At 40.7% G+C, this 15,355-nt stretch overlaps 1 protein-coding gene across 1 annotated transcript in view; it reads left to right on the forward strand.

The window, feature by feature from the left end:
• Window positions 1-15,355, forward strand: part of FIG4 (FIG4 phosphoinositide 5-phosphatase) — a 448,851-nt gene that overhangs the window by 232,048 nt on the left and 201,448 nt on the right. The window contains exons 15-17 of the mRNA XM_082251578.1: window positions 3,161-3,327; window positions 6,051-6,189; window positions 10,377-10,435. Coding sequence (XP_082107704.1) covers window positions 3,161-3,327; window positions 6,051-6,189; window positions 10,377-10,435 — 365 coding nt within the window. The remainder of the gene's footprint in view (window positions 1-3,160; window positions 3,328-6,050; window positions 6,190-10,376; window positions 10,436-15,355) is intronic.

A 15,355-nucleotide genomic window follows, 5' to 3' on the forward strand; every position in this document is an offset into this window, starting at 1 on the left:
TGGAAGAGTGGCAAGAAGAAAGCAATTCTTTCATTCTGGAAGAAAACCAGATGGAGTCTGCAAAAGACCTTAGACTGGGCAGAGATTTGTCTTCCAACAAGACAATGATCCAAAACATAAAGCAAAATCTACAATGGAATGGTTCACAAATAAACATATCCAGGTGTTAGAATGGCCAAGTCAAAGTCCAGACCTGAATCCAATCGAGAATCTGTGGAAAGAACTGAAAACTGCTGTTCACAAACGCTCTCCATCCAACCTCACTGAGCTCGAGCTGTTTTGCAAGGAGGAATGGGCAAAAATTTCAGTCTCTCGATGTGGAAAACTGATAGAGACATACCCCAAGCGACTTACAGTTGTAATCGCAGCAAAAGGTGGCGGTACAATGTATTAACTTAAGGGGGCTGAATAATTTTGCACGCCCAATTTTTCAGTTTTTTATTTGTTAAAAAAGTTTGAAATATCCAATAAATTTAGTTCCACTTCATGATTGTGTCCCACTTGTTGTTGATTCTTCACAAAAAATTAGTTTTATATCTTTATGTTTGAAGCCTGAAATGTGGCAAAAGGTCGAAAAGTTCAAGGGGGCCGAATACTTTCGCAAGGCACTGTAACTGAGAGGCAGAAATTGCCCATTTCTCAAGGAACCCCTAGCAACCTCAGGAGGAACTCTATGGTTCCATGGAACCCTCGAGGAGAAGCCCTGGTCTGGAGGATCAGATGAAAATGGACAGGCGGTCTGTTTTTATCTGATTTCCCATAGCGGAGAGCAGGGCTCTTACCGATCCATCTCTGCACAGTGAGCGGAGATGTACCTGTCATCCGCCTGCTCAGCGGGGATCAGCGGATTGATCCCCGCTGAGCAAAACCGAGTCCACTGGGCAGAAAGCCTGCGTAAAAAGACCCTAAGTGAAGCTGTTTTAACGTTGATGGTTGGCACTGTCCAGAAACTCTAGGTGCTAAAATATTCCTAAGTGCAGTGCTGTCAATGCTACAGTATACAAACACAGAGAAAGGCAGATTAGGAAACCCCTTTATAGCAACAGCTAGTAGCAAGAAGGAATAAATAATTTATTACAAATCAATTACAAACGGTCCTATATGGCTCATTCCACCTTAACCTGCAGCTGTGAGATCAGTTTTGGCATATTTGCTTTTCTTATTCTGTGGTTTTGGCATATTTGCTTTTCTTATTCTGTAGTTTTTGTTGCAGTAATATCTTGCCAAGAGAAATGTACCTTTGTTTATTTGTGGTAATAAGTAGAAAAGTCTACCCCACCCTATTCTAGCTCTACTACTGCGCAACATATTCAAGGCACTGCTCTTTCTAGTATATTTTAGATGCAACACTTACTTTCATAAGGATTGCTGTACATGTGTTTTAGTCCAAGTCCATGCTTGTATAGATTATGTGCATATCTGCTCAGCTACTTCTAGGTTCTAATTCTTATTATTGTATTATCTTAACATGATCCTATGTTTAGCACTGATCCAGAATTATTTAGGTATAGACCTGCCTTTGTTTATTAACTGCAAGAATGTGCGAAATGTTATAGCTGGGTGTAATACTCACCTGTTGTACAATCGAGCGCTGGATCTCCTCCCCAGAACTTCCAGGTTTAGGAGTAAGTGTGCATCTCTTCTGATTGGTACCAACTTCAAATGGCAAAGTGACGTGTGCAGCTCAGAATTCAAGCAACATGTTGCTGCACACCTCTGCTTTCAGAGACCTTTATGCTCCATTGTTTTCTGTGATGCCTGCACTCCTATCACTCCAGAGACTTCAGTGCTACTGTGTCTTCCTATGACTCCTGTGTTTCTGTGCCTCCAGGGACCCCTGCACTCCTATGCCAATGTAGACCCCTTCGTCCTCCTGTAAACCCCTGCTCCCATGTGTACTCCTGTGACCCCTGTGTCCTCCTGTCACCCCTGTGTCCTCCTGCGACCCCTGTGTCCTCCTACAACCCCTGTGTTCTCCTGTGAACCCTGTGCCCGCCTGGTACCCCTGCACTCTTTTGCACTCCAGTGTCCCCACCACTATTATACCTTCATTGACTCTTTGTTCCAAGTGCACTTCAGTGATGCCATTGTCTCCAGTGAGCACTCCTGTGTCACCTAGTGAACCCTTTAGCACCATGTGACTCCCACCAGTGACATTCCAGTGACTTCCCAGCATCCTGTGTCAACCAATGACCCCATATCCCTGTGGATACAAACCCTTGTTCGTGACATTTGGGTCAGCATAGTTACTAGTTTTAGTGGTATTTGTGTATTTATTCCTGTAGTATTGTCAAGATTATTAAGCAAGAAGCGTGAGACACAGTCCTATATGAAGTTTTTAAAAATTGTTGTGTGTGTTTCTTTTACAGAATTTGTTTTGGCTCAGTCTACTCTGTTAAGATTTTCTCTGTTTTTATAACAGTCATCTGTTGCATTTTATTTTGCTATTATAGTATATTTTTGCATGGATAAGCAATATGTTTGTGGCTAGTTGTGAATACTACCCTGCTAACAGAGAAAAAGTGGTAAAGCTAAAATAGATGTTTAAAGTGGTTGTAAACACATTCTCTGCATTAAGGTAAAAAACTTGCACTGTCTGTTCCCCCCCAACACTTAACGGAGTCCTTTTTTAATCCAGCGCTGTGCTCGGCTTCAAGTCTTCTCTCCCTTCTTCCTGGTCTCATGGTGCTGATAGCAGCGGAAGCCATTGGCTCTTGCTGTGTCAATAAAATCTTGTGAGGAGGGGACAGGGGGTGGGATTGAGCCATGTTGTGTGTGTCTATGGGCACACACAGCCCAGCTCGGCAGCGAGACCCCACATCTCTTGGCTCCTCCTCTTCTGTGTCTGCCCTCTATAACAAGCTGCTTACTATGGGGGGGCAGACACAGAGGAGGAGCCCAGAGCGCTGACAGGGGACCCCAGAAGGAGAGTTTTGGGACCGCTCTGTGCAATGGCAGGTAAGTATAAACCTGTTTATCATTTTAATTTAAAAAAAAAAGGCTTCACAATCATTTTAAATTGATGGCATCAATCAATATTGAAAACATAGAGTACAAAATAATTGTCATAAAATGTCAAGTAAATTGGAAATTACTAGTTAATATATTTCAACAGAGTAACTCAAGGTATTGGTTAAAGTTTAATGTTTTTTTCTGACAGGCTATTTGAGGAGCTATATGAGGATCATGGTGACACTTTATCTCTTCAATATGGAGGCTCCCAGCTTGTTCATAGAGTGAAAACTTACAGGAAGATAGCGCCATGGACCCAGCACTCTAAGGACATTATGCAAACACTCTCTAGATACTATAGTAATGCATTTTCTGGTAAGCTGCAACTTTCCTAATCTGGAAAATATGTATATTGTTTGATAAAACTGTAAAACGCAACAGGAGTCAGTATGGAAGAGACAACTCCACATGTAATAAAAATAGAACTTTTGGCTAGATTTGTACTTTAAATTAAATGTAGATGTATGATTTATCTGTTTCCTAAATTAAATAGAACTTCAATTATTATTTTACTATACTGTATGTGAATGTTTTGTTGGGGGGGGGGGGGGGGGGCATATGTAAAGGTGTGGATGGGTGGCTGCTGGGAACAGAGGCAGATGTTTGTGGATTGGGGGGAAGGAGTGCTGGGAACAGAGGGGGAGGTGTGTGAATGGGGGGGTTGCTGGGAACAGAGGGAGAGATGTGGATGGGGGGGGGGTGCTGAGCACGGGAGGGAGAGCCATGCATAAGGGGTGCTGGGAACAGGAGGGAGTGCTGTGGATAAGAGAGCTGAGGTTCAGCTTCCAGCAGGACAATGACCTTAAACAATACAGCCAGAGCTACACTGGAATGGTTTAGATCAAAGCATATTCATGTGTTAGAATGGCCCAGACCTAAATCCAATTGAGAATCTGTGGCAAGAATTGAAAATTGCTGTTCACAGACACTCTTCATACAATCTCCATACACAGAGCTTGAGCTATTTTGCAAAGAAGAATGGGAAAAAATGTAATTCTCTAGATGTGCAAAGCTGGTAGAGACATACCCAAAAACTTGCAGCTGTAATTGTAGAAAAAGGTGGTTCTACAAAGTATTGAAAGGGTGCAGGGGTCAAGAGTGTGTAACAGACAAGGTGAACGGCTCAGGAGTGCATATCACACAGAGTGCAGGGCTCAAGAGTAAGTAACACACAGGGTACAAGGCTCAGGAGGGAATATAACACAGGGCCTATTTTGTGTAGGAGTGTGTAATGCACAGAGTGCTAGACTCAGGAGTGTGTGACACGCAGAGTGCAGTGGTTAGGAGTGTGAAATGTACAGGGTAGAGGGCTCAGGAGTGCTTATTAAAAAGACTGCAAGTCACAGAGTACATAGTGCACAGGATGGTGGGCTCTGGAGTGAGTATTGCACATGGTGCACGGTCCAGGTGTGTGTAACCGACAAGGTGAACGGCTCAGGAGGGCATAACCTAAATAGTGCAGGGCTCAAGATTAAGTAACGCACAGGGTACAAGGCTCAGGAGTGAATATCAAACAGGGTCCACTGCTCAGAAGTGTGTAATGCACAGAGTGCAGTGGTCAGGAGTGCGAAATGTACAGGGTGGAGGGCTCAGGAGTGCAAATTACATAGGGTGCGTGGCTTTGTAGCATGTATCACACAGGGTGCAGGGTTGAGGAGTGCATAACGCACAGGGTGAAGCGTTCAGGAGTTCATATCACACTAAGTGCAGTGCGTGAGCTGCCCTGAGAGGCACAATATCACTTGTAAATACAGAAGCTGTCATAGGAAGTTAATAGTGCAGAAAACTTACTATACCGTCTTCTATATTTACACACGTACAAGTGACAGTGGTAATCACAGGGCTAGTGGTGGTACAGCTGCTTTATGCCCAAAAAAGCCCTGGATATACAGTACATGCTAAATAGTTCAACTGCTAGTTGGGCCCTGTGGCACCATTTTTTCTTTGGATTTGTTCCACTGAAGCTTCTCTAACTGAAGTACGCTGGTTTTCTTTTCTGATTACTGGGACTAACTTGATCCAAAAAATTACTTTTTGATTTTTTTCTGTGGATGTGGACTTTGTTTGCTACTGATAAGCATTTTGAAATAAGTAAAGGACTATGTTGTTCCAAAAATCCAGTGTCCTGCAATACTGCTAATCCCCCAAACATTACAATACACTTTTATGTAAAGGTTTACATGTAAGTCACAGAGGTTTCACCTTCATTTTTGTTTCACTTTTTTTAGCACCTCGCTATATTATATAAATACAGTATACAGTATATTGCTCTTCTTGCTATGAATAATTAATTTGTAACACATTTGATTTCAGTTTACAATTGAAATTTAATTTTGAATCTTAAAAAGTTGACCAGTGGAGCTTTTGTATACAATTTTTCAAAGATTTTTAGTAAATACAGACTAAACAATCATATGTTTTTTTGATGTGTGTAAAAGAAAAGTTAACATGATTTACTGGATTGGAAAAAAAGAACAAAGAAAACCTAATTTACTTTACTGGATTGTCAATGTAGCTGCTGGAAGAAAAGTATACATGCTGGGGCTCTAAATCTATAAGTGGCAAAACGTTTCCTTGAGAACCATTTGTGCTTCTACACTCTAATTAAAGTGAACTGGTCTAGCTCACATCACCTGCTAGCTTGAAACTTCCAGGATTTTATTTGATGTTCTTTGTACACAGGATCAACATTTTTAAACCTGTTTTCAAGTAACACATGATAATCAGTACAACACAATTATGTAATATATACAAGCAGTGAAGGACAATACATAAGCAAATATTTGAACATTGTGGGATCATTGCCCTTGAATGAGATATTGTTGGGATCACAAAGTATTTTCTGGAAATTTCCAAGAAAGATTGCAAAAAAATTACAAAGAGAACCTGTGAAATAGTTTGACTATGTTTTGACTCAATTTTAAAAAAGTTAAAATTATTTAGTCTTTTTCATAAGAAATGAAAATGTATCAGTTCCAATGAAAATACCGTAATTCAATTAAACTTAATAAAATGCATTTTTTGTTTCTTTTACATAGATGCAGACAGACAGGATGCAATCAATCTGTTCTTGGGTGTTTTCCAGCCAAGTGAAGGAAAGGCTCATCTCTGGGAGCTGCCCACTGACTTTTACTTGCACCACAAAAATACAATGAAGCTGCCTTATACAAAGAGAAGGTAATATTTTATTCCCATCAATGCACCAACGGATGCTTGTTGTAGGATACAGGGTACTTTTAAGTTTCTAATAGTGGTAAGACAATATACATAGTCACCTACAACTAACTGCATAGGATATTTATTAAAGTGGAACTTATCTGTATCTGAGGACCACAAACCAAAAATGCTATTTATTTTATTTTTAATACTCGGAGCAATCTCCCCAACTTTCCATGTCTCAGTGCTTTATTTTGTTGAGAAATCACTTTGAAAAGCAACCCCTAGCATTGCCAGCTGCAGCTACCTTGAGTAAGGATAGATGATTCATGTAGCATTTACTTCCTTGAATTCATCTGCCCTTAGCTCAGGCATGCAGGCTGGAGGGTGTGCTAGGCAAGAAAGCCCCTCCTCGAGAATAAATAAAAACAATGCCTATGAAGGCTCCTGGGATTTATGACATCGTTTTGGCCTAGGCCAGAAACCAGGACGTAACTGAAGAAATGGGAACAAAAAAAAGTTTAAAACAAGTAAATCTAAAATACCTCCCTATCTACCAAAGCTAGCAGCATGAGGATAAACACAAATCGTAGTTGCCCATCTAGTTTTTTGTAAAATGTCTTACAATCGCAATGAGCTTAACCTTTTGGCTGCCAGGTCCGTACTGTGTACAAACCTACAGAACTGCTCCCAGCTGCCCAGGTCAGTACACCGTTTGGACATGACATTCCTCCTTCTGGTATAATGCATAAAATATTGAATATCACTTCTAGAGACAACTAACCATATCCGCATCCATAATTGTACCATATAGCCATAAAAATAGAGAGAAAACAAGGAGAGGCCGAAATTGACCCTCCTGTTACCCACTAAACAGTAGGACTTTAAAGGATGTGGAGTTGTCACAAAATGGTGAACATCATAAACTTGATTTAATAAAAAAAAGTCAAACTTATTAATAATCCAACATTGAAAAAAGATTTTTCATAAAAAAACTATTCATATAAAGACAAGGGTACCATCAGCAACAATACTGACTATCATTGCTGAGTATAGAAACATGATAAGATGGTCCTACGCGTTTCGCAGAACATACTGTTCATCAATTGCTTCATCCAGGACCATCAGTTGACTCAAATGTTTCTACAAACATAACACAAAATCAAGATCCTTTTACATTTATTTTCTTTGAGCTTAGGCAAGATACAGAACCCAGCACTCTAGAGCAACCGAAAAGCCAGGTGTGCACCGGATCGTGCCCAAAGCGACAAGACGGGCAGAGATACCAAAAAAATGGAAGACGTCAGAGTCAGGGCTAGAGTTGTGCTATCTATGATGGATAGCATAACCAAGGTTCCAGATCTTGTTATGGTCAGATAGGGGATCCGCCACCCACGCCGCCGGGAACCATCCTTCTGGTATAATCTCATGATCACTTCAGTGACCATGAACCTATAGTAGAACTGTTCAGCAGACTCTGCTGAACAAACCAATAGCTGATTGCAGCTATTTACTAATTGCTCCTGTGTTCATGTATCACTGAAACATAGTAAGCTGTGTTTACTATGCTTTAGTGTGAATGGATAGGAATCTCTGTTTCGGTCTCTCCTGTTCCACCGGGGAGCCCGGGACTAAAATCGGTGGTCGTGCCAGCTAACATAGGGTTGAGGGAGGAACTTTCATTCCCCAATTGTCTCTATGGTCTATGAAACCGGAAGCGACGAGGATTTTGTTACTTCTGGTTTCAGTTTGTCTAAATACCATTACTGGTTGTATATCTGATCAAACTGATCCCAGTTTGATAAGATGTTTTTAAAGGGAAGAGGAAAGATCTGGGGATTTATTTTCATTTTAAAAAGCAACTGAATTGTGGATGCTTTTCAGAAAAAAGGCAAGCAGATGGATAAATTAGTTACCAGTTTTGCCTGAGGTCTCCCTACAGTTGATCATTTTCTATTACGGACTTAACATGTCTTGTTCTGCATTGTTTCTCTATGGAGGCAGCCATCTTGGTAGTTGCAGGACTTTGCTTTTTCAAATCAGGGCCTCCAACAAGGAGAACAGTGATCAGAACAGTAGTGACGTCCTCACTTTCTAAGTTCAGTTCATCTTAACTCACAGTAGTCTATTCAGTGCTGTCATATGTTGACGTTTTACCACTGTATGAAGTATTGCTCCTTAACGCCACATTTCTTTCCTGGAACCTTTATCTACCATATTTTCAAAAGCCCTTCTGGCATTAAAATACCTCAGGAGTCCATTGAAATTGTTGAAAAATAAGGTTTACTGCTCAGCCTCTGGTCTCCTCTAATTCTTCAGTACCATAACATTTATTCAATGGGTTGAAAGCATTTAGTGATCCCTGATATGATGGGAGCAATGTAAACATTATTTATCATTTTTTATTGAAAAGGACAAATACATTTGATCATTTCTGCTAGTGTAGGAAAATTGTTTTATTTATACATACATATATCTAACAATACTGTGTTACCAGTTTGTGTAATTCAACTCAGTTGTTTCTGATCTGTGAAACAATAGAAATTCTAGTAGATGAAAATGATTTATTACTAGACACACACAATAGACATTTCACAGATCGGGATTTTCTCTGGAGAGTACGTATTAGAACCAAGGTCTTCTCAACGTACTCAACAGTCAGCAATTAAGTATTCAGTCAAGTCGACCAGTTTCATATCATTGGAGTCATTATACATTGCATCTGACAGTTTAAGCCACGCATACTGTAATAAAGTGTGTCTCTGTGGAGCTGTTACAAATTATAATATCTAATCTATTAAATTAATATACTGTTTGTTCCTGAAACGACAATGCACAGCTGTTTTAAAAAATCAAAAAATTGGTGTCCTGAAATTATGCACTTGAACAACAAAATCAGAGGAAATTTTTAGAGAGCAGATACCTGCTAACTGTTTACATTATTATCTTGAATGCTAGCTGTTAATTCAAGACTTTGTGATTTTTCTTTTTTAGAAATTGCGATGAGCAGGTTTAAAACCATATCTAATGGCACTAGGCTGAACATACACTATAATACCAAAAGTATTGGGACATCTGCCTTTACACGCACATAAACTTTAATGGCATCCCAGTCTTGGTACGTAGGGTTCAATACTGAGTTGGCCCACCCTTTGCAGCTATAACAGCTTCAGCTCTTCTGGTCAGGCTGTCCACAAGGTTTAGGATTGTGTCTCTTCTGGGCAGGCTGTCCACAAGGTTTAGGAGTGTGTCTATGGGAACGTTTCACCATTCTTCCGTATTTTTGCGTATTACAATACCTCATGGGGCGTGTAGTTCTGCAACAGCTGGAGGGCCGTAGTTTGGAGATCCCTGCCTTGGACACTGTCCTAAACTTTGTGGACAGCCTTCCCAGAATAGTTGAAGCTGTTATAGCTGCAAAAGGTGGGTCAACTCAATGCTGAACTCTACGGACTAAGACTGGGATGCCATTAAAGTTCATGTAAAGGTTAAGGGTAGGTGTCCCAATACTTTTGGTAATTTAGTGTAGGTCATACATGTACAAAACAGTTGCAATCGGAAAGGAGATGAGTTTTACAAAACTATTCATTTACTAAAGAAATGAAAGCGTACATCCCCCTTAGTAAGGACCAGAAAATATAGACACTGTATGCACAGCGTAATTGTTGGATCCCCCAGGTTTCACTCAATACTCTCAACGTTCAAAGGGCTAGAAGACCCAAGACTACCTGAAGTCCTTGGAAAGAATACAGTACAGTAAACCAGCTTAAAGAAACAGAAAAGAAGAAAAACCCCAAAAACAAAAAGGGGGGGGGAGTTTTAGTGGAGGCAGAGAGTGGGGGAAGATAGAAGAGGATGGGAAGGGCGATGGATGTTCCGCTCCTTCTGCTTTCATCCTCACTTCCCCAGTGTGGTGGCAATATGCAGAGGTGAGGGGTCAAGAACACAGCCTATAGGTCATGGAGTCAAAGGGAAAGAGGGGTTGCCTGCCATGACATTGAAATACTGAGAGGTGCAAGTAGTGTACGCTGTCCATGGCATTCAGATGTCACAAAGTACATTCTCTTTATTGTGGAGTGACACTGTCAGGCTTTCCATAGTTCTAATTTCAGACTTTATGATTTTTATAACATTGATAACAATAACAATGAACAATAATAATATCTGAAAAACAACAACCGCAATAACGTATTTTCTATCTCTCTTAGTTACACTTTTTGGTGGACACCAGGGGTTTTGGAGCATTTACCACTACCACTTGATGAAGGTAAGATTTTTAATTATTCTAATAAATTTTAAATATTTGGTTTGAACAGTGTAGTAGTTGTGAGCAAACTTTGAAATATAAATTATACCTTCTAGTGCACCAGGATCTAGGGGCACTATTAGCTGCCTCATCCTTGTCCTCCTCGACCCAGCGCATCCATCATCCTACTATTACGGCCACACTAACTGCCTGGCGATCTTTACTGTCCATTCGCCATCAGACCCTTGAAAGGCGTAACTTAGATATTCCATTGGGGGCTTACGAATGGATCATTCCATCCTTCTCGACGTTAGATTGGAAAAAGAATGGCCACAACTATTGGCTCAGCGTTAAGGATAGCTCTCTCCCTGCAGACTGCTTTAAAACCGCACAAATTCCCCATTTTCACAAAACGAACAAACTTGCCTTCCAGTTATCCATCCCTGCTACAGCAGGGACTTCCTTAGGGGCCATGCTATATCTGGCACACGGGGCATATCTTTTTTTTACAACTTGTATATGAATACCCAAGCACCTTCAATGGGCCCAAGTAGGACTAAATGGGAATCTGAATTCCAATTGACCTTTACAGATTCACAATGGCATAAGGCCATCACAGTCAACTATAAACTGTCTAAATGTATTGATGATTGGGAACAATTTCTGAAAATATACCATGGATGGTACTTAACGCCTCATAGGCTATCTAAAATCTATCCCTCCTCCAGTGTGTTGTGTTGGAGACGGTGCAATAAGGTAGGAACACTGTATCCTATCCTTTGGGATTGCACCTTTGTTCAACCCTTTTGGAAGGAAGTGGAGGTTTTGCTTGGAGTTTTTCTGGGCACGACCTTCTCTATCTGGCCAGCTTTGGCACTTTTGAACTTGGGAATAGATATTATGCCTCCAAAGTACCAGACTATAGTACTCCACATCTTGTTTGCTGCTAGATTGACCATCACTCACCATTGGAAATCACCAAAAATTCAGGAACTCACTTCACGGGTAAACACACAATGTCATTTTGAGAAGTTACTAGCTGTTAAAGATCATAGAATGCCTACCTTTAGCAAATGATGGATTCACTGGTTAAAGCCTCCTAATGCCGCTCCTGGTCTCAAGCCCAATTAGCCTGCTTTGATTTACTACCAAAGAGTATTCCCTTTACTTTACCTTCCATGTATTTTCTGTTAGTGTCACAAATAACACCTTGTAAAACTATGTACATGTACATGTCAGTCTAATAAATGGTGGTCCGCGGATGTTTAGCTGTCGCAGGGTCTACCCCCTCCCCCCCAACTGGACACAGTGTGTACCCATTTGGGATGTTCAGGGGGGTTGGGGGTGGCCCTATTAGAGAATGGTCATCAGCGACCCCATCTTATAAGTATTAATGTTATTCGTATATTTGGATTGCTTACTGCTATAATGGCTTATCTACATAGGCATGATGTTAGATTACATAACTGCACCTATGTGCTACTGGTCATAATATCAATGTTTTATGATAAGTTTGCTTTCCTCTGTTATTATTATGTTTTCTTCCTCTGTTATTATTATGATTTCCTTTCCCTGTTTGTTACTATTTGAAATAATCTTAATAAAAACTATTTAACAAGAAATATAAATTAGAAGTAAATTCTCATAAAAGAACAATTATTTTTGTAGAGCACTGCAAGTAGAGCAGAATTACCTGATGTTTTTTGCTACAAAAATACAACTCTTATTCTCTTGAGGCACACCGTGTAGACCTTGTATGAACTTCTTGTGCATGTGTGTGAGCTCCAGCAGTAACTGTACATCTACAGCAGAATGTGCAAGGGTAACGTGCATTGATATTGCTGCTTGCATCCCAGGTCAAGAGGAGGCATGAAAGGGTGACAGCGCTGCAGATGAACTAGGATCTAGAGTAGGGTCCCTTGTACATGGACATAAAAATGTACTGATGTTTATGTGCAGAATCTTGCTGAAAGAAGCTGGCAGAAAGGTCCTGAGTAAAAAACACAAGTTATGTTTCTTAAGCACTTCCGGACCACCCACCGCGTATTTACCTCGCTACTTTGACGTTAAGTACCGATCTGCTGCCATAACCCCAGTATTTTCTTAGACAGCCAGCGAACCACTTTAACATATTCGACACGGGATCACTTTTATGGGTGGCGGAAGAGGTGCCCACCTCCCTCCTGCTGCTTCACAATCGTTTTCCCAGCTTTCCGGAGTTGTCGGTAGCAGGGAAAAACGATCTGATCCGCTCGCCTGATGGGGAGGAAGTTGAGTGAGGGCAAGATGGCCCCCACTCGACTTTATGCCATTGGAGGACCGGACCGATGTTAAATGTCACTTCCGCCCAACAGCCTTAAAGGGCCAAATTTTTTTTTTAATTAAAAAAATTCCTTTTTTTTTATTGCTTTTAAAGCGGAGTTCCGGCCACGAAAATGTATTTTCAATAAAAATACCCCCGGGACAGTCAGGGCTAGTACATTCCACAATGGATAGCCTCTGATCTGTCCCAGGTCGCACTTACCTTTTAGAAGAAATACTTACCTTGAAAATTTCTTCTCCAGCGCTGCCATCTCGGATGTGGGCAGCTGAAGCCAGCGCGTCCTCTTCTGTGTCCTCTTCCGTGTCCTCGTCCCCCAGAATGTGCCTGCACCGGCCCCTCTCGTCACTTCTGGTGCGGGCGCGTCATCCCTCCACAGCTTCTGGGCATGCCCAGAAGCTGTTTAGCAGAGAATGACGCGCATGCACCGGAAGTGACGAGCGGGGCCGGTGCAAGCGCATTGATTCCTGGGAGCGATGACGTTCAGCTCCCAGGAATCAATGCAAAGAGGAAGTGACAGCGCGGGCCGCTGCCGCAGAGGGAGGAAGTGGAAGAAAGGTGAGTATATTTTTCTTCAATAACAAGGTAAGTAAACAAAAAAAAAAATTTAACTATCCATTTGTTTTTCAGGTGACCAAAAGCAAGCGGATGGCCCAAAATCGATTATGTCGATTTTGTGGCCGGAACTCCGCTTTAAGTGTAAATGTGAGATCTGAGGTCTTTTTGACCTCAGATCTCACATTAAAGAGGACCTGTCCTGCTTATTTCTATTGCAAGGGATGTTTACATTCCTTGTAATAGGAATAAAAGTGATAGAAAAAAAAAAATTAAAGGGACAGTGTAAAAATTAAAAAAAAAATAAAATAAATAAGAATAAAAGATTTAAAGCGTCCCGTCCCTCCGAGCTTGCGTGCAGAAGCGAATGCATATGCAAGTCGCACCCACAAATGTAAACGGTGTTCAAACCACAAATGTGAGGTATCGCCGCGATCATTAGAGCAAGAGTAGTAATTCTAGCACTAGACCTCCTCTGTAACTCTAAACTGGTAGCCTGTAGAAATTTTTAAAGCGTCGTCTATGGAGATTTTTAAGTACTGTCGTTTCTTACCATTCCACGAATGTGCACAATTTTTGAAGCATGATATGTTAAGTATTAATTTACTCAGCGTAACATTATCTTTCATATTATAGAAAAAAATTTGGCTAACTTTACTGTTTTCTTATTTTTTAAATTCAAAAATGTGTATGGGATACTCCAAAATGGTTAGAAATTACCTGTGAGAGGACATATTTCTCCTTAAGCAGCTGTGAATATTGGACAGTCTAAAGCCTCGTACACACGTACCGATTGTCGGCTGTAAATATTCGGCCGACGACCGATCGGCCGATTGTAGGCTTGTTAGTATGATGCTTCCGACAGCGCACTTTCGGCCGAAAAGAATCTGTCGTGCAGGCATTAAAATTTTTGTTGGCCAACACCAGAACGGCCGATTGTTCGCCAGTCAGTACAGTATTCGGCTGACAATCAGCAGATTTGCAAGACTGGGCATGCTCAGAGAAGAAAAAAGACACGGAAAGTTAACCATCACATGACATCACTTCTGCAGTCGGGTGTGTTTTTGGCCGACAAAATTCGTGTGCAGTGTTTTGCACTTTTCAGCAGACAGGACATCCCTGAACAAAAGACGGCCGATCGGTCGGCCGACGATTGGTACGTGTGTACGAGGCATTAACTCGTACTCATTAATCCTCAAACTACAGCCCTACACACCCCATGAGGCATTGTAATACTTTGACATTCACAGCCATGACTAGGCATGATGGGAATTGTAGTTTCTGAACAACTGGAGAGCCATAGTTTGAAGATACCTGGTCTAAAGCCTCAGAGCTGGGGATCATAAGGCAATTCTCTTTGGCATCTGGCTACCCCGCAAAACTGCATAGCTATAGGTGCTTTGTGAGTCTGTGAAAAATCCTTTTTCATGTCTGAAATTTACAAGGATGTACTGCACAAATGGCTGCAAATAGGCACAACTTATGTAGGAAGATTTGTCTTACCTCTGTGTATCAAATGAGGCTGGGCACTTCACGGAGTATATGTAAAAGTTCACAACCACTTTGATGTAGAAAAAAAATGGCTTGGTCTTAAAACCACTTTAACAGTGTACTATACACATTTATTTAAAAATCAGTTTTACAGTATTTTTTGTTATTGACTATGACAATGTTGAATGATTGGAAATCTAATTAAGCATGCCATATGTAAAACAGATGAAGTTTCATTAGGTATTTTGGTATTGCTATCTTCGCAATGGCAAACTGTTATTTCGACTTTTCTTCTGTTCCAGTGGGAGCAGAAAAAACATATTTGTTTTGTAATTAACACAGTTGTGTTTGACGGATGGTTACATCGTTAAATTATATCAGAATATATTTGATAGCTCTTGATTTTTTATGACATGTTCTAAGCTAAACTTTTTACTTGAGAAATAGAAACAAAATGAGTTACTGATACAGTATCTAATAGCATATTTTATGGCAGTTGCTTTTATATTATGAAGCATTAATCAGCAGTTGTCTTAATGAACCCATGCTAGTAGCTGATAATATCAGCTGTCATA

This window comes from Pelophylax lessonae (genome assembly GCF_965119305.1).
Source record: "Pelophylax lessonae genome assembly, chromosome: 3".
Taxonomy (NCBI): domain Eukaryota; kingdom Metazoa; phylum Chordata; class Amphibia; order Anura; family Ranidae; genus Pelophylax; species Pelophylax lessonae.